Source organism: Phocoena sinus, chromosome 12 (assembly GCF_008692025.1).
Source record: "Phocoena sinus isolate mPhoSin1 chromosome 12, mPhoSin1.pri, whole genome shotgun sequence".
In the NCBI taxonomy this organism is placed as follows: domain Eukaryota; kingdom Metazoa; phylum Chordata; class Mammalia; order Artiodactyla; family Phocoenidae; genus Phocoena; species Phocoena sinus.
The window spans coordinates 67,339,109-67,360,764 of record NC_045774.1 but is presented as its reverse complement, the minus strand read 5'-3'; the positions used below and the strand labels follow the sequence as shown (position 1 = coordinate 67,360,764).

Below are 21,656 nucleotides of genomic sequence, written 5' to 3'. Positions count from 1 at the left end.
CAGCAGATGGCACTATAAACCTAAACTTCCTTCAGGAACCAGGCCAGCGCTGTCCAATGCAAACGACGTGAGCTGCGTGTGTGATTTTTACATCTTCTACTAGCCACGTTAAAGGACGTGAAAAGAAACAGGTGAAATTAATTTTAATAATATATTTAATTGAACCCAATGGAGCTAAAATATTTTCAACATGTAATTAACATTAAAAATTATTGAGATACTTCACCTTTTGCGGGGTACTAAATTTTCAAAATCCGAAGTGTATTTTACACTTGGGGGTTCATTACAATTCAGATGAGCCTCGTTTCCAGGGCTCAGTAGCCACGTGTGACGTATGCCTCCTGTACTGGACAGCACAGCTCTAGAAGACGGAACAAGTGGACTCGAGTGAACTTCAGTAACCAGAGAATCAGACTGGCAGGTCTGGGCTTAATTGATCAAAATATTTTGGGGTGAAGAAACCAGGTCCTCGTTACTATTCAGAAGCTGCAGCGTTATGTCTGGGTTGTTCAGGGGAGTGAGAGGGAGATATTTTATCCTAAGCTCAGGCTTTTGCTTTGGTTGCATCAGATGCAGGCAGACATGAGTCTGGATCCTGGCATTTGTGTCTCGTTAATCCCCAGGCACAAAGGCAATCCTACTAAAGATCTGCCTTCCTGCGGCTGGGTGCAATGGCTTAGTCAGGTTACTTCATAGCTCTGAGCCTGTTAGACGTGGCATTTGCTGAAGGATCCCAGTGGGTGCTCTGACTGAACTTCCATAGGGCGAACTCTGTCCCATGACACCTGTCAAATTCTGGCCCAAGAGAGCAGAATCGCAACAGTGCACATGACACCATGCTTGGCTCAGCCCTGCTTTGGCCGCTAATGACGGGCAGTCAGGACAAACAGCTCCTTGTTTATGGACCCAGGAAAGGGCTTTGTCCACAGGCTGTGTTTGCACAGGGCTTATAATGATATGAAAGAATGTTTGATTTCCCTTTTATACCCTTTGGATAACAAACAGACACTCAGATCCTGGATGGTACCTAAATAACACAGAGGTCTGTCTGTTGGGGACACGGATGTTTCCACACCAGACAGGAGGCTTGTTTGCACAGCAGGGGTTACAGCACTTCGGGCTTCGTGGCGTCTCCCCCTCTGCTGACAACAAAGCAATTCTGCTTCTGCTGTACAGTGTGTTTACTTATTTTCAGACAGAATATATACCTATAGTTCAGGCCACAGGGAAAGTCAAAAGGCCTTCTATACCAAGAGCTACTGTATTTTAAATCCACCAGACAGCAAACATAAAACACTACGGAAACAGGACCGAGGTTGACAGGAAAGAGGAAAAATCAACAATGCTAGTTTCAAAGTCCTTGAAGCAAAAGGCCATATAACATTTCAGCAGAGCTGTTGCAACTCAAGCTGCTTTGCAAAGAGGTCAAAGGAAAATCGTCAGCTATACACTTTCTTCCACATGAAGAAAAAAAAAAAAAAAAAAGCCCAAACCCCAGCTACACTTGTTTCTTTCGAAAAGGTGCTGCTACCCTTCTAGCTAGGGAGAACTTACCCCAGCTACCAAAGGGAAGCCCCTGACTGTTCTTGGAAAGGCACAGTGGGAAACTCACCACACCTATTTGTTGATTTCAGGGTAGTAAGTTCCAAGCTGATGGGCATCTTCCCCGGAGATGAACGGCAGCCGCAGACCCATTATGGAGCTGGGAGAACATTCCTTTCCCAGGCTGGCAGGCACCCACGTAGTCCCCAGATGGGCTCAAAAGTCAGCTAATGTGACTTGGCCTTGGACCTTGAGAAGGCTGAGGCCCTCCTGCCTTTCTTCTGGCAAATTCTTAGAACCCAATGATTCCTCCAGGATTTTACTTCTCGGAGGTAGCTTAGTTTTCATTCCCGGGACCCTTGTAAACAGTGAGGTGAGAAGATGGAGAGTCCAGCCAATCACCACCACCACCACTCGGCAATCACACGCGAGTGAGGCTCAGCGTAGAGACACAGAAGGCTGGCCAGGCTGCTTAGAAGGGCAAAGGCCCGAGGGGTCCGGGGTGCCGATGTCTCTCTAGACAGGTGCTTGCTGCCGCTTGGGTTCTCAGTGGAGACTCACTCCGAGAGTCAGGCAGCCTCAGCCTGTCTAATCTGCTCTGTTGCTGTCATCCTGGCCCCAGCACGGTACTCACTCTCCTCTCTCTGGGGCACAGCAGGAGGAACAGGGCAGAAGCTGTTTTCAGCCGGTACCCGTCCTGGCTGGCTCAGTAGTGACCAGAGGAGGGGATTAGACCTCCTGGGAGCTCCCTGAAATGAGTGGTCCCTGCAGTGCCGAGGTGTCTCTGGCCCTAGGGGCTGACAAAAGGTGGGAAGATGCTGTGGCATCTGGACAGTGAAAGAAACCTAAGTATTCCTCCTTGGGGGCCCGAGCAGGGGATGCTGCTGGCTGGACCCCAGGTGCTTGTGCTTCTTTCTCACCAGACAGAAATCAGCTGCTCCCTTTCTCTCTCCTGCCAACAACTACCCTGTTGCTGCCGCCAAAACCACATCCCCTCTCTCCCAGTAAAACAAAAATACCATTTAAAAATTGTACGAGAAATATATAACTTCTAGCAGAAAATTCAATTATGAGACAATAGAGGAGAATAAAATTTCCGCACCCAAACAATGACTCTCCTGCTCTGGTGGACTTCCCCGTGATCTTTGTTTCCTCTGTATACTTTTTACAGGGTTGCAATCAGACAGCACAATGGCTACCTCACCTCACCATGCCTCTCAACACACATCTCACTCACCTGGTGTCTTTGGTGTGCTGGATGGGGGCTATTGGTGAAGCAGGACAGAGACGCAGGTGTTGCAGAAAAAGGCGAAAAAAAGCACCTCTTTCCTCTAGAAATCCCAGCGGAAGCTTGGTGGTCAATCTTCTTTCCTATCTCCTTTCTTGGTTTCACTATTAGATGTTGAGTAGAAGCTACAGAAGTTGGATCCCTTAGCAAGTACCCTGAGGACCGGATGGTGCAGTCACCTCTCCAAAGCCTTTAACATTTATGCTCTTACAAGCCCCTCAGATCCCTGTGAGTTGTCTTGGGGACAAAGCAAGATGCCCATTGGGCTGACAATTCTAGTGCTGTTGGAATGGCGACAGCCAGCTCTGTGCCGGGCAGATGCCAGTGACAAAATCTCCCCTGCCAAAGACACACTTCCTGCACAACTGTCCATCTAACCTCTGTTCTTATGATCCAGTTTCTAAAACAAACACAGGACACCTGGAATTTAGCTGTGATGCTGCAATTACCTAGCTATGTGATCTCAGGCAAGTCTTTCCTTCTCTGTCCTGAAGTTCTTTGAGGATCTGGGAGTCAGAGGGAGATAATATCTGCCCTACTTAGCTGAGAGGATTGCTATGAAGAATAAAACTGGATAATAGATGGAGAAAGTGCTTTGAAAAGTTTGAATTGCCTTACGACTATGAAGTATTATTATTATTTTTTAAGGGAGAATTCTTTTTATTTATTTATTTATAATATTTATTTATTTGGTTGCGCTGGCTCCTTAGTTGTGACATGCAAGTGGGATCTAGTTCCCTGACCAGGGATTGAACCCAGGCCCCCTGCATTGGGAGTGTGGAGTCCTATCCACTGCACCACCAGGGAAGTCCCATTATTAGTAGTAGTAGTACTAGTAGTCGTTGTGGAGTATTAGTATTTCTGTTTATCAGCCCTATCTTTCTTTGTCACATAGTTTCTTCTTTCAGTCATACGATATGCTTTGCAGTTGCAGATGCTAAGAGTCTTTCTAGACAACGTGAAAACATTGTTTTAATTAGAAATATGGCTGACTTCTATGCTGCCCAGCGAGGTTTTCTTTCTAAATATTAAGCAGACCAACTACAGTTACTTGTAAAAAGATGCCTGATTCAACAAACCACAAAAACGACTGTAAACATTTTACATCCAACATATGTCTGGAAGCCAACATTTGGATGGGAGACATAGAGTCAGACACGGCTCTTCTGAAACATTTCTGTGTTTGCTCTGGACATTATTTCTCCCTGCCCCGACACATACACTAACATATACGTACGCACATCACCCTCATACACTTTCATCCCTCTTGACAGGAAGCGCGTTAATCAAGCAAGTCCAGGACTTCCCTGGTGGCACAGTGGTTAAGAAACCACCTGCCAATGCAGGGATATACGGGTTCAAGCCCTGGCCTGGGAAGATACCACGTGCCGCGGAGCAACTAAGCCCATGCGCCACGACTACTGAGCCCGTGCACTGCAACAAAAGAGTAGCCCCCGCTCACCACAACTAGAGAAAGCCCACGCGCAGCAACAAAGGCCCAACACAGCCAAAAAAATAAAATAAATAAAGCATGTCCAATTAATCAATGCTTTTGACTATGCAAATAAACTGTCTTCCTAGTGCTTCTTTATTAAAATCTACAGTTAATGCTTGTGGTACAAAACTATGTCACTAAGATGCTTACTTCTTGGCAAATGCTCATGACTCTTCTGTAATTTTCAAAATTTAAAAACGAACCTGTAAACCACAATGAGATATCACTTTACACCACTAGAACGGCTATAATAAAAAAGATGGACAGTAACAAATGTTGATGAGGATGCAGAGAAATTGGATCCCTCATACATTGCTGGTAGGAATGCAAAATAGTTCAGTTACCTTGGAAAACAGTCTAGTAGTTCCTCAGAACGCTAAACATAGAGTTATCATAGGATTTAGCAATTCCACTCCTTGGTATGTAACGAAGAGAACTGAAACACATGTCTACAAGAAACCTGTACACAAATGCTCATAGCAGATAATTGATAATGGCCCCAAAGTGAAAATAACCTAAATGTCCCTCAACTGATGAACGGATCAACAAAACTGGTATATCTACACAGGGGAATATTACTCAGCGATAAAAAGGAGTGAAGAACTGATACATGATAATGTACCTGGTGGGTACATCAAGGGCAAGGAGGAACCTTGAAAACATGCTAAATGAAAGAAGCCACACACAAATGGCCACATATTGTAAGATTCCTTTGAAATGAAATGTCTAGACTAGGCAATCTATAGAGACAGAAGATGGTTTAGTAACGTCATGGGGTAAGGGAAGAGGGCAATGAGAAGTGATTGCTGCTGGATATTATGTTTTTTGGGGGGGTTATGAAAATATTCTGGGATTAGACACTGGTGATGGTCATACAACTTTGTGAATCACTGAAAACCACTGAACTGTTCATTTTAACAGAGTGAATTTTATGGTATATGAATTATATCTCGATTAAGAATCTGTGTGAGAATACAGAATAAAGAATACAGAGTAAAGAATCTGTTTGAATACAGAATTCAAACATTACAGAAATACATAGAAATTAACCTTTCCCTGTATTCCCTCTTGCCAACTTTGCCTCCCATTTTATCTTATTCTCTATACTGCTTTTATTATTTATGTTTCTTTATAAAGTAAACTGGGACCTTGTTATATATACTGTTTATGTTACCTTTTTCACTTAATATGACCTGTCCATTTTTTCATCATTGGAAGAAAAAAATTCCCAAGTTGGGGACTTCCCTGGCGGTCTAGTGGTTAGGACTTCATGCTTCCACTGCAGAGGGCATGGGTTTGATCCCTGGTTGGGCAACTAAGATCCCGCATGCCGTGCTGTGCAGCCAAAAATAAATAAATAAATAAAAATTCCCAAGTTGACTTTTTAAGTAAAACAGCAAACCCAGAAGTCATAAAGAAAAAGATTGATAATTTGATTACATAAAACTTAAATTTTTTTTTAAATGGAAAAAGACACTATAAAAAGTAGACAAGGAGAAGATATAGGATTAATATAAGAAAGGATTAATATTCCTATATTAAGGATTAAGGATCCTGTAAATTGACTAAAGTCAAACAACATACCCAAAAAGTGGACAGATGGCAAGTCCAGGAAAGGAAATACAAAATGGCGAATACACACAAGAAAGTTATCAACTTCACGAGAAGTCATGTTTTGCCCATCAGATTGGCAAAAACCAGAAGGACTGGTGACCACTCCTACTGGCAAGAACAGGGGGCAGTGGACACTCACAAGTTGCTGAAGGATATGTGAATTGCTACAACCTTTTGGGAAAGTAGGTAGGTAGTATTTAACAAATGAGTATAACCTTTAACCCATTTATGGGACTCTAACCCACAAAAATAAAAGCACCACATGTTCACAAGAATGTTTATTGCACCAATGTTTGTAAGAGGGAAAAAACTGGAAACCGGAATATCTGTTGATAGGTGATTTATGAGTCAATTGTGATTTATGGGAACCAGGGATATTAAAGAAGCATGTGTCAACCCTACACGATTGACCTAGAGGCACGTACACAGTAGACAGCTATGTGCAAAAAGCAAGTTGCTTAGTAATTACATGGCAAATGGTATTAAAATAAAACCCAAACCCCTGGAGATGCAAATGTGTGTTTGTAGACTGCTGTAGGCACAGAGAAAGCCTGCTAAATTTGGTATGTTAGGGGCTGGGTATGCTGTGATTGATTATTTTTAAAAAGGAACTTTAAAAAGCTGATTGTTGATAAAGGACAATATTGTGCTTATTTAAACTTTCCTCAAAGCTGGGGAATAGTTAGGATGAGAAGTCAACGCTGGTGAGATAGGAGAGTTAAGAGGGTGTAACTAGAAATCAGAATATAAGGTAGGTTAACACTTTTCTTTTGATCTAACATTTTGGGTCTTTACAGAGGAAGAGAGACTGGGAGGAAGGCAGGACCCGTCAGTCTGAAGTACTGAACAGGTGGCTGGCTGGAGGTGGAAACTCTTCTTTTTTGAATTTTATTTATTTTTTGGCCATGCCGCACGGCATGCGGGATCTTAGTTCCCTGACCAGGGATCGAACCCGAGCCCCCTGCAGTGGAAGCGCAGAATCTTAACCACTGGACCGCCAGGGAAGTCCCCTGGAAACTCTTTTTTTTTTTGGTTTCTGGCTCTGGCATCTCTTTGGAGTTCACTTGGAAGAGAAGTCACCTGGAACCTTACACAAGAGCAGATCAGGGAAGAATCAGCCCAGGAGATGTTGACTTCTGGATCAGTTATGATTCACTTTGTGAAGGGTTTGCCTTCAGTGTTATTACTGGAGACCACACTTCCACTGGGTCAAAGAAACTCCCCAAAGCAAAGTATTAACTCAAAGAGGAACAGTCATGCTAAGTCCCTGAGACAGTTCTTGCAAAACCTAATCTCTACTTTAGGAAAACTAAAAGGTCAAATTGGGAAAAAACCTTAGCTTCACTATAACGATCCTACCCAAAATGTACTACCGAGAGGGGCTAAATGTGATTCCCGAAATGACACAGAAATTTGGAAAATGTCTCTTCTTTCGAGACTGTTTAGAAATGCAAAGAACATATCTATTTTTTAAAAGTGAAAATAAAAAATATTTTTGAAGACAGCGGTATTTTTTGAGAGGAGACTAGTCCTGTTCATGACTATTTTATAGGTCGAATGGTTCTTCCTGTTCTTTTTTTTCCCTCCCCGCCCACCCCAACCAGGGATCGAACCTGAGCCCCCTGCAGTGGACGCGCAGAGCCCTAAACACTGGACCGCCAAGAAAGCCCCGATTTTTCCTTTTCATCGATTCATTTAAAACTGAAAAGGTCTAAGGTAGACAAGTGATAAGGCCCGAACACAGGAAAGACACATGTGCTCTTGTTGGCAGCATTTAGTTCCAAGAAGTGACTTTTAAGTTCTCTTTGGGGACATTAGAGAGACAAAAGGAGATTTATCTGAAACTGACAGGTCTTTAAACATATGCAAATGTCATAAACGCACACTCCCTTTAGTTAATGGTGAGGCTCCTCTTAAGGGAGAGATATAAAGAAAACAAAGACTCAAAGGCATTTGTCCTTTTCTGGAGACATCCTTGGCAAGGGAAATCGTTATGCCGATGGACCCAGCGACTGGGCTTCTGCATCAGGGGTGCCTATGAGTAATTTCAGGGAAAAAAGAAAACCTCCTAAATGTTGTGATCAGACAGAAAGAGATGAGTGAGGAAAGAGAACGCACAGCCTTTCACTGTTCTCACGAAACCTCAATCCTCTCAGGTCAGGGACACAGATGTGACGACACAGATGTGAGTGTGGCTCGGGGCACTGAACCCAACCCTCCATCCCAAACCTGAGGGGATACAGTGTATTCAAATAGCAATAGTTTCCCATTCAAATTTCCTTTTTAATGACTTTTAGCTAAATTAAATCCTTTCAGTATGTTTCTTTTTCCATCTTTGCCAGGCAGTAACAGAAGAGCGGGGACCGGGCTAGCCAGAAAACGAGGAAGTGACCACAGGGCACTTCTGTAGTTGGCACGGGAAGTTTTGGAATCTATTTTCAAAACATGCCCGAGCTAAAATCTTCATGTGCTTCTCGCCAACCTCGCAGAGGCTGAATAAACCGCACGTGGCTCTGTGAAAACCCACCTCACCCTGGGTGGCATTTCTGCTGTCTGGTTGGGTTAACATCCCTGCTTCACTAGAGGCTAATAACCAGGGAGTGCAGACGCGGGTGGAGGGCACTGGCATGATGAGGGGCGCGCTTCATTTCCTCCTGTGTTTTTCGGAGAAGCAGCCCTCGGGAGGGACTTCTCACCGGGCTCGCTCTGTCCTGCTCCGGAGGCAGGTCTGAGACACAGGTGGCAGTCTCAGGTTGGTTCCTTGTCGATCAGCAAGACTATGCCAGATCATGACACAGACACCCTCAGATCTTTCCAGGGGCCTCTCATGTTACAGGGGAAGGGGGGACATCTGAGGGCGTCTATTCTTTCTCTCCTTGGCCACGTGAGTCTTCCTCACGATGTGGCTGGCGTTGCTCCTGCTTCCTCTCCCAGCATTGGGAAGACGTAGATGGAGCCTTTGGGAATTTTTACCTAGAAAGTACTTTGCTTTCAGGGTGGACAGAAACCGCTACTCAACCCCACTGTTCCTAAAAATGACTCTCACCATTTGTGGGGAGCTTGGGAAATGACACATTATACAGTTATGAATGACTGACAAGGGTGCTTCTTCAGTGACACTGGGACTGGGACAGATGATGAGCTGTCCATCCCCTGCATTGAAATGAATGGACAAGGGATGGCTCCAGAGTCCCATCTGACGAGGAAACTTAAAGGTGCTGGGAAAGCACCTGTTTAGTGTGGATCTCTCTAGTTTCAACCAGTCAGTTTTGAAAGCGATTCTATATTTTCCTTCACACTGAAGAGGCCAGGGGCAAGGATGAGGGTGAGGGGTATGGCATCCTTTCAAAGCAGACGGACGGGAAGGGGAGGGGGGCGGGGATCGGAAGCGCCTGCGCACGCTTTCAGGCATTAGACTGACTGTTTTCACTAAGCACTTTGCCTCTGCTTGCTGAGTACTGAAATCTCGATCAAATTTCAAGTGCTTTCTAGGACAAAGTGGTTAATTTGGAATCGCCTGGAAGCCTCCTGCCTCAGCGGATGAGGGAGACAGTCCCTTTACTGTAACCTTTACTCTTGACAAACAAGAACAATCTGGCAGTGGTGGGGGGCAGGGAGAGTCCAGATGAAGGACTGAGGGTGGATCACATACTTGAATTTAGTCGGGTTCCCTACCTCCTGGCCCCTGTCCTGCACAGGACACGACTCACTGTCTGCTTCCGAGAACGATCCGGATTCGTCGCTGGAGTTGGTGCCGTAAGACTGCTCACATTTAATCTGGGGTCGGACTTGGTTGTACATTCCATCTCCCATCAGGCCTGGTTCCTGATGTTCTGTGGCCAGGAATCTGGCTCCCTGGGAACAGGGTGAGGAGGAGAACTCGCAGAGAGGCAGGCTGCAGGGCGAGCCCCCGCTCCCGTCCTCGGCGTACGAGTAGGAGGAACACGAACTCGAAGTCCGAGTCCTGGCCTCCAACGGAGGCGAGCGAGGGCAGACTTTGATTGGCACCGGGCAGCTGGTGTTGGGCCGCATCCTTCCTGGCAAGTGTTCAGCCATCAGCCCACCATGAGGGTAGGCCTGTGAGCTGGGGAGGGACTGGCCAGTCCCCACCCACAGGCCCTTTGGCACCGGCTCGGAGAGGTCTTTGTCCAAACTGCTTACCCCAGAGTACGAGTGCGCCGCGGTGCTCACTTGGTCACAAGCGCTGGAGGAGAAGATCACACTTCTCCGGTCCAGCTCTCCTTCCTGTTTACAGAGCGCCTCCAACCCAGGCCCCTTGAGGGGAGACCCCACTGTGAAGCTGGACGTGTCCTTCTGGCCCATGTGGGGCTGTCCGTAATTCCCCGGGAAAGGGGCGTAGTCACTTTTAAGGTCACCCTGAGTGATCCCCTTGTCAAAAGGGCACGCGGAACTCCTGGCAAAGTGCTGCTGAGAGGTACCGGGCAGGCCGGACAACTCCACACTTTTTGTTAGGCTGAACAGAGACCTTAAGCAGGAGGGGGAGGACGCGCCCCTGGACCTCTCCAGGCAGGCGGCCCCGGCAGGGGGGGCGGGGGCGGGCGCGGGGGCGGGGCGGGGCTGTTTCCGGTCCATTTCCACGTCCCCGGCTCTGTCTCTGACGTCAGGCTCATCTCCAGACAGGCAGAGCGTGATGCTCTCTTCTTCGTTCTCTTCGCTGGGCGGCTCGCTTTTAATCTGCCCCATGGCAAGCCCCGGCTTGAGGCTGTTGCCAGAGTTCTCTTCACCGAATGTGCTTGCAAAACCTGAGGTACTGTGTGATGATGCGTTATAGACATTCTTGGTACATGCAAGCTGGTATTTCTTGTATCTGGGGTACTGCGTTAATGCGTCCTTTGCCGCGCTCTCCTTGGTGTCCGCGGGCACGTCGGACTCCGGCAGCAAAACTTCTTCCTTCTCTGCTACTGGGATGGCAGTGGCCTCAAAGCTGATGGGGTCTGCAAGCATCTGGTCCCTGGGGCAAGCCATCTTGGCCGTCTCCGAATCCATCGTCTCCTCCTCCTCTTCCTCTCCGGCGCTGTTCTCGCGGTCCTCGTGCGGGCGCTGGCACGCACCGTCCTTTCGGCACACAAACAGGCCATCCTCGCTGTTCAGGAGCTGGGTCTGCAGGAAGCTGAAGCAGGAGTCCTCCAGGTTGTGCATGCGCAGGAACTCGGCACAGCGGATGACCTCGCGGATGTTTTCTCTGCTGAGTAACAGCTTGGCGGTGTAGGCGAACTGCAACAGCGGCCCAAACCCCCTGGCCGTGACCTGCAAAACAAACAGGGGAATTGCCGACCGTTACCATCAGCACTGCTATTGTCCCGAATCCCTCAGCTGAAGCAAGATAACCAGACAGCGCTAATGTCCCAGGATAAAGACTGCAAAGGAGCAATTAATCTCGTCCTGGGTCAGCAGTGATTCTGCTTCCAGTAATTAGGGCCTGTCTCGTGCACGCCAGTGCTCTACTCATCACGACACACAGAATTGAAAATCATCTGGGTCAAGTGGCTAAACAAGATGACAGTGGGTTCAGTGTTTACACTAATGAAATATCCTGGCAAAAATGCACGGTAACAATGGGAAGCCTATTAATTTCCCTCCCCATCGGTCCTGTTGAGAGCCACTGTACGTCAGGAATGCTGTGATACTTCTCACAGCTCACTCGAGCCAAAGAAAGCATTATAGTTTTCTCATCAACTGCAGAACTAGCAATATGGCCCTGTTAGAAACCGGAAAGTCCACGGGGTTTTGAAAATCGTTTTTCCCTCACAAAGTTAAAAAGAGACGTTGAAAGCAACTCCTGTTTTTTGCTCATTCATCATGGTTGCTAGTTGAGATGTTCCAGTCATCACGTCATATCCCATCTTACAATGATACTAGAGGTGACAGTCCAAAGCAGCGTTCTCAAAAAGAAATTAACTCCTGGCCCCTAAAAAGGGTGGAGGGTGGTTAGAGCTAAACAAGCCGGCTGTCATTTAAATGGCTGAAGTTGTTGAATGGCACAGGACATGGGCAACTCCTTCCCTAATTATAAGCAGCAGCTTTGCCACGCAGCTGTCTTCTTTCCTGGTAAATCTTCAGGGGCTGAGCCTACTGTCATGTGCCGCTTGTCCATTACACATTTTCCGCAGACTGGAAACGTGCTATTTATGCACAGCTTGTGTACACGCGCATGCCTGCACGCACACACACGCTGAATGACTTAGACCATTAGAAATATGTTGCCCAAGGCCAGTTGTTCTTTCGAATGAAAATGGATTAAACTTGCCGGTGTTCAGGGCAGGCTTCCTTACCCTATACACAAAACCCACGCATCCTCTACGTTCTTGCAAGCACTGCTGAGCCTATAAGGAAGGGAGGGGAGGCAGGTCCATGAATCATGTGTACAAAACAAATGAAAGCAGAGGTCATGGGGTCCTTGCTGGAAGCTACAGTGGCAGTGACTAAAAAATATCTGCTAGGGGAATAAGTGCAGAGCGAGACGAACCCGCAGGCTTTGGAGCTGACTGCCACGTGGATTGAATTCAGGACAGCACGCAGAGCCCAAACTCTTGTGAGGACCTATATCTGCTGTTCAAGATTCAACGCAGACATCAACTCTTCTGGGAGCCCTCTGCAAACTGCTCAGAGAGCGAATGACACCATCCTCTCAGCCTCCATATGCCTTCCCCAAGGGCAGTGCTCATTTCGTATCACTGCATTCTAAGGGAATGCCTAGTAAGGGAAATTTCTTAGACACATAGCTGAATGGAATTTTAATTGTTAATATTTTTGAAGTACTTTAAATACAATTCAAAAAAAATATTCTCCATCAGATACTGAGTCCTGAGATGTTTGGTTTAAAAAAGAAAAACCACAACAAAAACCCATGACTGCAAGACCCACATTGTAGTTCTACAAGGGCAATCATTGCCATCCCTTTTATTGTACTTGTGTCAGTTTCTACCAGTAGACAGCAAAGCTTCTTCAGATGAGGGATTGTTTCACTTCTCTTTGTAACCCTGCACCTAAGGAGGGTCTCTAAACATCTGATAAAAGCTTGTATATTACTGAATATGTCTGAAGTCTAACTGTGTCCCTAACATACAACTATAGTGTCCAGGAGGTGACAACACACTCTGCTCGGTGAGTGCTGTCTCCAATTACTTTTGGAGCAAGGCACTGTGTAAACCAACAAACTACACCGATTAATCAATGGCAGGCAGGGGTGCTTATTTGTCACATCCCCTAGCACCTATATTGAAAGGGAGTTCACCTGACCTACACTTTCGTTCTACTAAGCTGACATGGCAATAGATTCAGCAGATGTCTTTTTAATGTACTTTTCTCCCAGGAACCTATAAAAGGGAGTGTAAGGTAAGGAAGTGCATATTGATAAGTAACCAAAGAAGGTTGATGACAATGTCACAGGACCTATTTCTTCATTGTAGCATGGCTCCACCACAAAGAGAAAATGGCAGAATCAAGGCAGAGCTGACCCCTCCATCAGTAAGCATCTTCTGCTCCGCTCCTAGGCAATCTGCCAATTGTAGAGTGGATAATACACATCTTGAGTTTTTGTTGTTGTTTTTTTGTTTTTTTGCGGTACACGGGCCTCTCACTGTTGTGGCCTCTCCCGTTGAGGAGCACAGGCTCCGGACGCGCAGGCTCAGTGGCCATGGCTCACGGGCCCAGCCGCTCCGCGGCATGTGGGATCTTCCCGGACCGGGGCACGAACCCGCGTCCCCTGCATCGGCAGGCGGACTCTCAACCACTGCGCCACCAGGGAAGCCCCGTATCTTGAGTTTCGGCAGATGCGCTCGTTATACGGGAAATCGGGGAAACTCACCTTGATGCTATTTATGTTTTTTTTTATACAGTCCTCCTCATACTCTCATCCCCATTTCTTTTTTATTTTGATGCGGTCTCAGTAAGCTGTACCACTATCCCCCACTGTGGCTGCTTTTAAAGAAAATTGCTAAAGAAGCTAAGGGACACTCTTGAGGATCACTAGAGCAGTCCTGGGCATCACCACTTGCCTCATGGCAGCAAGGAGCTGCAGAAAGCTTCTCCGCTCAGGGCCAAGCTAATACTTCAATGTATGAGTGGGTCCAAGGATGCCAATAAGCACAGTCCCCACATCCCAAATCAGTTCATTGATCCTTTGGGGGCTCAGGAGACATGATGAGCTTGAAATGATCGTCACATGGTCATGAACGAGTCATGAATAAAAACAGGGTCGTAAAATGTCATTCAATCCCAGGTCAGAGAAAACGGTGTCCTCACCATGGAATTACAAGAGCCCATAATTAGCTCTTCCCTCCTGCGAGTTTAAACCATGCTTCATCATATTTAATTCTGCTAAATTTTGCTCAGCTTCTGCGCGCAGGGCTTTGTCTAGAGAGTCAGTTACTATTCACCAAGTTCCTGCTAGCGCCCAGCACCGTGCTAGCTGGTTCTCCTAACGCACTGGAAGGCAGGCATGATCGCCGCTATTTTGTAGACAAGGAAACTGAGAAGCAAGGAGGTGAAGGAGTGCGTCCAAAGTCCTAGAGCTAGTAAGTAGAGAGTTGGGATTTCAACCTAAGTGCTATGGAAAATGGTTAAGTACAAGACTCAGCCTTGTGCTCAAGAAACCTACAATTTAGCTTTGAAGAGGAGATAAGAACAATAAGTTAATTTTCAGGAACCACGTAAATCAACAATGGAAAGGCAAGATGACACGATCAGTTGTCAACTAAGAAATCCTGACCAGTTCAGGAGAAGAGGAGACTGCTGAAGTCTGTGGGATCCCTTGAAGCAGGGACTTGTAAGCAGGACACCTGGAGTGTACTGAATTGCCCCCGACTGGGTCCGACTGGGGTCAAGGTTTGCTTTGATACAATGGGTACCTTCTGAACTGCCACTACTGTCCCTTCCAGGAACCCATCTCTGGTGCATTTCAGCCCAGTTGCAATAGCTCCAAATACACAAAACAGAAAGTGGGTGCCCATCACACATGCAGGCCAGTGTTAAAATAGGCAGTGGCTTTCTAAATATTGGTTTAGCCTCCATCTTGAGTAGCTTGCACTGTCTTTCCATTTTGAGGAATCATTTAAGCTCACATACTCAGAAAGCAAATATCCAGGTACCGGCGTGAACCTGCATGTTTACGAAACTGGGTCCACAAGCCTCCATGGTTATTTACTTTCTGTTTGTAACAAGTAAGTCTCTGATAATGGGAAAAATAAGAGGGGGTAGGAGATGGAGAATCACCCACAAAACTAATGACCCATAACAATGTTATTTAAGAAGGTAATGATTGGGGCTTCCCTGGTGGTGCAGTGGTTGAGAATCTGCCTGCCGATGCAGGGGAAACGGGTTCGAGCCCTGGTCTGGGAGGATCCCACGTGCCTTGGAGCAACTAGGCCCGTGAGCCACAACTACTGAGCCTGCGCGTCTGGAGTCTGCGCTCTGCAGCAAGAGAGGCCGCGATAGTGAGAGGCCCACGCACCGCCATGAAGAGTGGCCCCCGCTTGCCACAACTAGAGAAAGCCCTTGCACAGAAACGAAGACCCAACACAGCAAAAATAAAAAAAAATAAAAAAATAAAAGGTAATGATCATCAAGTTACAGTGGAATGAAGTGATGAGAAATAGCAAGCCAGTCCCAGCTCACTGGTATTAATGGAGCTGTGTTCCACTGCTCTCAGGGAAGCAGACACACCTAGGCTAAAAATCACCAGTCAGGAATGGCCTAAAGGAATGATAAACAAATGCAAAATACAGTATTAGGGGCACCTGGGATAATAGTCTTGCATTTTGAATGGAATCTTTTGGTTGAATCATTCTGAAGAGTGTTTTTTTCATCACATTATGGTTCCATTATGTGCAATATACATTGTGCTACAGATGAGACTGGCTCATGTACTGGGCAGAATGGAGGGTGCCCTGGGGGACTAAGACCCGTGAGAGGTCAGGAAGCAATCCCGCCTCGCTCTCTGGTTGCTCCCAAGGAGGCGGTGACCTCATCCAGCAGTTGGCACACACAAGGCGAGTGGCTCTGACCTTTGGGTTTAGGGCCTGAAAGAAACAAGGTCAGACTACCAGACTCCTGCACTGTGGTGTGAGTCCACATGCCACTCATGGGTTGAAAATCTGACCCACTGAAACTATGACCCTCCACCCTTTGTTCCCTTGGGTTCTGATGTATCATCTCTCTGCTGTGGAAGAAAAGAAGATGAAATGATGAAAATGCAGCTGGCAGAGGGCACGCTTGGGTGCTGTTTGCAGAGCCGGGGAGCTCATTCCCTCAGGACGTGGTCCGTGTGCTGCTGGACAGAGCTTGTGAAAGGAAACTTCTAACAGTTTTGCCACTCTGGATTATTACAGGGGTCAGGCATCTGGGCTTCAGGCATAAATTGAAAACAGGGTTTGGGAATTGTTATAAGACTTGGAACAGCATTTTCTACTCAAGCCATGTGATGAAGGTCTTCTCTGCTGGTTCTGGCAGTGTATATTCATGGCTGCAGCACTGAGCCCATCTACCCGAGCCTGATGTGATGGGTCAGGAGATCTGGGGACTGCGCCCCAGGAGAGGGGTGGCACGCTGCTCAAGGTCCCATAATCACAGCCTTACAAAACACGGAATCTTTTACTTTTAGCAACATCACGTCCTAACGGAGCTGGATCTCTCCTACACTGCTGGAGCAGGCGAGAGGAGGTAACAAAGCTATGCCGATGGGTTTTTGAAAACACTGACTTGGGTCGTATTTGCACAGCAAGGCGCTTGTCAAATAAAGAAAACAGCATCAGTGACAACTCACTCCTCCCTTCCACCTCCACAGTGCACTGCATCCCATTCTGCAGGCTGAAGACTGACTTAGCGATGAGGCATCGCTTCCAATCTTAATTTCCTATAATTAATATCCATATTATCACTTGTGTCTCCCCAAAGCAGCATGCTCTATAAGCATACTATATTCAGGATGTATTTGTTAAATTAACCTCACTATTTCAACAAAGCTCCTGGTTATTTTGGTACTAGTTTTAGTCAATGATAGAGCCAGACCAAGCAACTTGTTTCCATTCCTAAAGTAACAATACAAAAACTAAAGCAAGTTGATTATATGTACAAGTATATAATTTCATGCAGTGGGTTTTAAAAAAATTTGTGTTAGTGAATGTGGCTTAAAAGCATGAACTTAAGTGTCTTTTCTCCCCTGTGCAGGCTTGAATTTGGGTTTGCAGCCACAATACAAAGTTCCTCTCTATTTTGTAAATCTGTCCCTGAGATTCTCTATGTGATCATTCAGTCATTACTATTTTTTGTTTACTCATTCATTCACTCATTCATTCACCAACCATGTTCTGGGCACTGATGGTGCACTGTGTGACATCTGAGGGCACCAGCTTTCTTGGATTCCAATTCCAGCTCTATGATGTACCAGCTGGGTAACTTGGGCTTCTTACTTAATCTTTCTGTGCTTCAGTTTCTCCAACTGTAAGACCAACAGTGCCTGCCTCGTAGTAAAACCTATGGAATATCTTCTAGCATTGAGTAACAGCTATTATTATTGCTGTTATTACAAAAATGAATAATATATAGTCTCCTTCTCCAAGGAACTAAGAGGGTGACCAGAGAGACAGATGTTCAACACAAAGGTCTACAATGTAATCGAAGTATGTAACAGGTATTTGCAGGGTGCTAAGGCAGGACCAAGCTGGGGGTAGTAACTCCTGAGTGTCAGCGTAGCCTTCCTAGAAGTGGTGACCTTTGCCCCAAGTATTGAAGGCTGAGTTGAAGTTCATTAGAATAAGTCAAAGAAGGGCCTGGCTCACTCCCTCATCTCCTTCAGGCTCTTCCTCAAATGCTACTTTCTCAGTGAGGCCCTTCCTGGGCCTCTAATCACAACTTCCAGCACCAGGACTGGCTAAGTGATTTGCAGGATCCAGTGTAAAGTGGAAAGGTGGTCCTCTTGTTTGGAGATTCAGAACTTGAAGATGATGACAGGGTCCTTCTGAGCAGGGGACCCTAGGCAATTGCATAGGTCGTAAGCCCTTGAATCTGGCCTTGTCAACACACATTTGCTACCTATGCCCTGCAGTTGAAATGGGCTCTGCTCCCTGATCTCAGTGGGGTGATGGCATCCTAGGGTAGAGCCAGTGAACTCCAATTGAGTGAAACTCCACAGGCTAGCTGGCACAGCTACTGGGATCAGCAGTGTAGGTCAGCGGTGACTGGCAAGATCATGAGTATCTTGGACTGAAATACATAGTCAGGCCACGAAGGTACTTTTTGGTTGGTGAAAAAAGAAGAAAATCATGTAGGTTAAGTGGACAAAGCCCTGCTTGAGTCTCTGTGATAGAGTCATCATCCCACACTTGAGTCAGTTCACAGATCCAGGAACTCTTGAGGAAAGATCCTACAATAATCCAGGTTGCCGCTATGATTTCTTCTGTCACAAGGGTTTGCAGAAACATACATCTGGTAGTTTTCCTAAATCATGAACTAATACAAACTTTTTTAACTAAAAAACTTCAACAAAAAATTATGCAAAAACTGTTTAGATCAGAACCAAATCTATCTATATATCCTTCTCTGCCTATCTATGAACTAAAGTAGCACTAGTTTAATACAAATGTAACAGGACAGTTTTGTCTCTTAGCCTTATGCCCCACTCTTCTTTTGTTCTCTCCCCACTTCTACTGAGAAATAATTGACATACATCCCTGTATACGTTTAAGGTGTACAGCATGATGGTTTGATTTACATATGATTACCACAACAGGTTCAGCTAACATCCATCTTCTCATATAGATACAGTAAAAAGAAAAAAATTCCCCTTGGGATAAGAACCCCTAGGATTTACTTTCTCGGCAACTCTCCTATGTGTCATACCCACTCTCCTAATGTTCCCCTTTCTAATGCTGAAGCTGGGAGTTTTTATTTTTTTATTTATTAAATTTAAAAAAATATTTATTTAGGCTATGCCAGGCCTTAGTTGCAGCATGTGGGATCTTCATCATGGCACGCAGGATCTTTTAGTTGTAGCATGCAGACTTCTTAGTTGTGGCATGCATGCAGGATCTAGTTCCCTGACCAGGGATCGAACCCAGGTCCCCTGAACTGGGAGCTCAGAGTCTTACCCACTGGACCACCAGGGAAGCCCCTGAGGCTGGGAGTGGTTTTTTTTTTTTTTTTTTGCGGTACGCGGGCCTCTCACTGTTGTGGCCTCTCCCGTTGTGGGGCACAGGCTCCGGACGCACAGGCTCAGTGGCCATGGCTCACGGGCCCAGCCGCTCCGCGGCATGTGGGATCTTCCCGGACCAGGACACGAACCCATGTCCCCTGCATTGGCAGGCGGACTCTCAACCACTGCGCCGCCAGGGAAGCCCAGAGGCTGGGAGTTTTTAAACTTTGTTTCCCAGGCTCCTTTGTCAGGTGATTTACTCTGCCAATAGGGGGCACTGGTGGGAGATCAGAGGTAGGAGGAAGGAAGCTGTGGTTCCCATTTCTTGTTCTCCTTCTCTGTCCTTCCCTGGTGGGGTGTCTGGAAGTGGTGGTCTTCTCCCCAGGTGCAGCCCCTCCTGCATGCTCAGAGGTCCCTTTTATTGCTCCAGCCTGGGGAGTGAGAGCTGCTTCTGTCCATCATTAATCACTGGGTTAAGTCTCCTTCCACTTCCTGTTCTTTCAGTTTCCCAGCACCTGTGTAACCAATTCGCTGTCTTACACCCCCTCTATTTGAAACACCTGTCACGGTTTCTGTTTCCCTGACTCAGTCCTCATCCATTTTACAGACAACGAAGCCAAATGAGGTGAAGCCCAGAAAGCTCAGAAAGGTGAAGGGATCTTCCCAAAGTCACGTGTCTGGTCAGCCAGGGCTTCAACTCAAGCCTTCTGACTGCAGAGTTCAACTCTCCTGCTCCTTTCATACCAGTTGCTGTCTCTCTGAAGTACACCAGAAAAGGAATGATATTTCATATTTCAAGTTTTATTGCACTCTCTAAAACATTCACTTTTATACAGCTCTATCCAAAGAAGTCTGGCCAACTGAATGTGGTACTTCCTGGGTAGGAAGAAGGGTGAATCTCACATTTGGTTCTATTGTTATTTACATGATTCAGATTCAGCGTCTAGATTTGTCCCAAAGAATGAAGCTAAAAGTGCTAAGTCCCTTTCCTGCCTGGTAAAACCTCGTAAATCTAGGGAGCTCTTCTATCGCATAGGAATTTGATAAATCAGCAGCTTCATTTCTTGGAATCTGGGAGGCATCAAAGCAGAAACGCCTTTCTGGCGGGGAGCCATGTGGGACCAAAGCTTTGTTCCAAATGAGAAAGGCAGCCTGATAAAGCTGATGCTTAGGGGGCAAGTCACATGGCCCCTGCCTGTGTCAGCTGGCTCAGAATGATCGTGAGGCTACGTAACAGCCGGAACTGCCCCTGAGGTATTTGGTTGTCTCAGGTTGATGAGAAAAGGGAAGGGGAAGCAAGCATTCATTATCGTCTTTCCTGGGAACTGGCAGCACCTTGGCCCCGTGGAACCTTCATTTCACCCGGGTGATTTTACCCCTCATCTCACTCCTTCATGTGTGGCCTTAATTATTTTCTCATTCCGCTACAGATGGTTATATTTCCAGGTAAGCGATGGGCAAAAGTCCTATGTGATTCAAATATAAGGTACTGTATTCATATTTACTCTATAAGCATACAATGAAAACAGAAAGTCTCTCTTCTGAAAGATTATGTAATGAAGCTCATGGAGTAATTTTTAAAAATTCAATTTCAGTATAACTGTAGATCTTAAAATAGGTATAAGATAGTAGTAACTTTTTACGTTTTTCAGTGTAAAATGAAAGTGAAAAGCAACCCACTCACTGGTAATGTAGTAAAACCTGCACATCTAGGTTTACAGTTTCATTCGAAAAACCACCTCCAACAGAAAATTATTCTTAAAACGATTTAAAAAATTACCTATTTTCCATCTGAATGACCCTCTCCCCTCTTTCAGGAAACCAATGATCTTCGTAGACAAGAATTTTCTTGAGTCAAGGTTTGGTTTTACCTCCTAGACCCCTCTAGTCCTTTCAAACCAACCAGCAACCGTTTGATATTCAACCAGAAAACACAAAGCATTTTTTAAAGCTTCTAGTCTTGAGAAGTTCAGTTCCTCATCAGAACTTTCTACTGCTTCTTCCTATTAAGCCAAAATTCCCATCCCTGAAACCTAACCAGTTATGAGCCCCTCTCCCCTCCTCATTGCCCCCCTCTGAAACATCTTGAGTTTGACTACGTCCCCAGCAGATACCTGGACTGAGTAAATGCTCTAGTCACTGAAACAGAGAACAGAACTGTCACCTCCCTCCTTCTAGAGCCTATTTTCTATGAATGCAATGATTTATTTCATTGCCACTTGTTACTTATGGTGCTACCAATTACCATCTCTGAGCTTTTTGTTTCTAGCACGTGCTACTGACAAGCCACGTGTCCATTTTAATCTTGCAAAATTGATTTCTTGACCCAAGAGTGTATACTTGTCTAGATAATCAGAAACTGGTTTTTTCTTATATAAACTGTTCTCTTTTTCATTTTTTTGGCTGTGCCACGCGGCATGCGGGATCTTAGTTCCCCTACCAGGGATCAAACCCGCACCCCCTGCAGTGGAAGTGTGGAGTCTTAACCACTGGACTGCCAGGGAAGTCCCCCTAGGCAAACTTTTTAAGATCCACTTTCTTCCTTTTTTTGAAAACTATAATGCCAT

At 46.0% G+C, this 21,656-nt stretch overlaps 1 protein-coding gene across 2 annotated transcripts in view; it reads right to left on the bottom strand.

Moving 5' to 3' along the window:
* BACH2 (BTB domain and CNC homolog 2) overlaps positions 1-21,656 on the bottom strand; it is a 362,077-nt gene that overhangs the window by 13,907 nt on the left and 326,514 nt on the right. For both annotated transcript variants that reach the window (XM_032650803.1, XM_032650804.1), the window contains one exon: positions 9,615-11,207. In XM_032650803.1, coding sequence (XP_032506694.1) covers positions 9,615-11,207 — 1,593 coding nt within the window. The remainder of the gene's footprint in view (positions 1-9,614; positions 11,208-21,656) is intronic.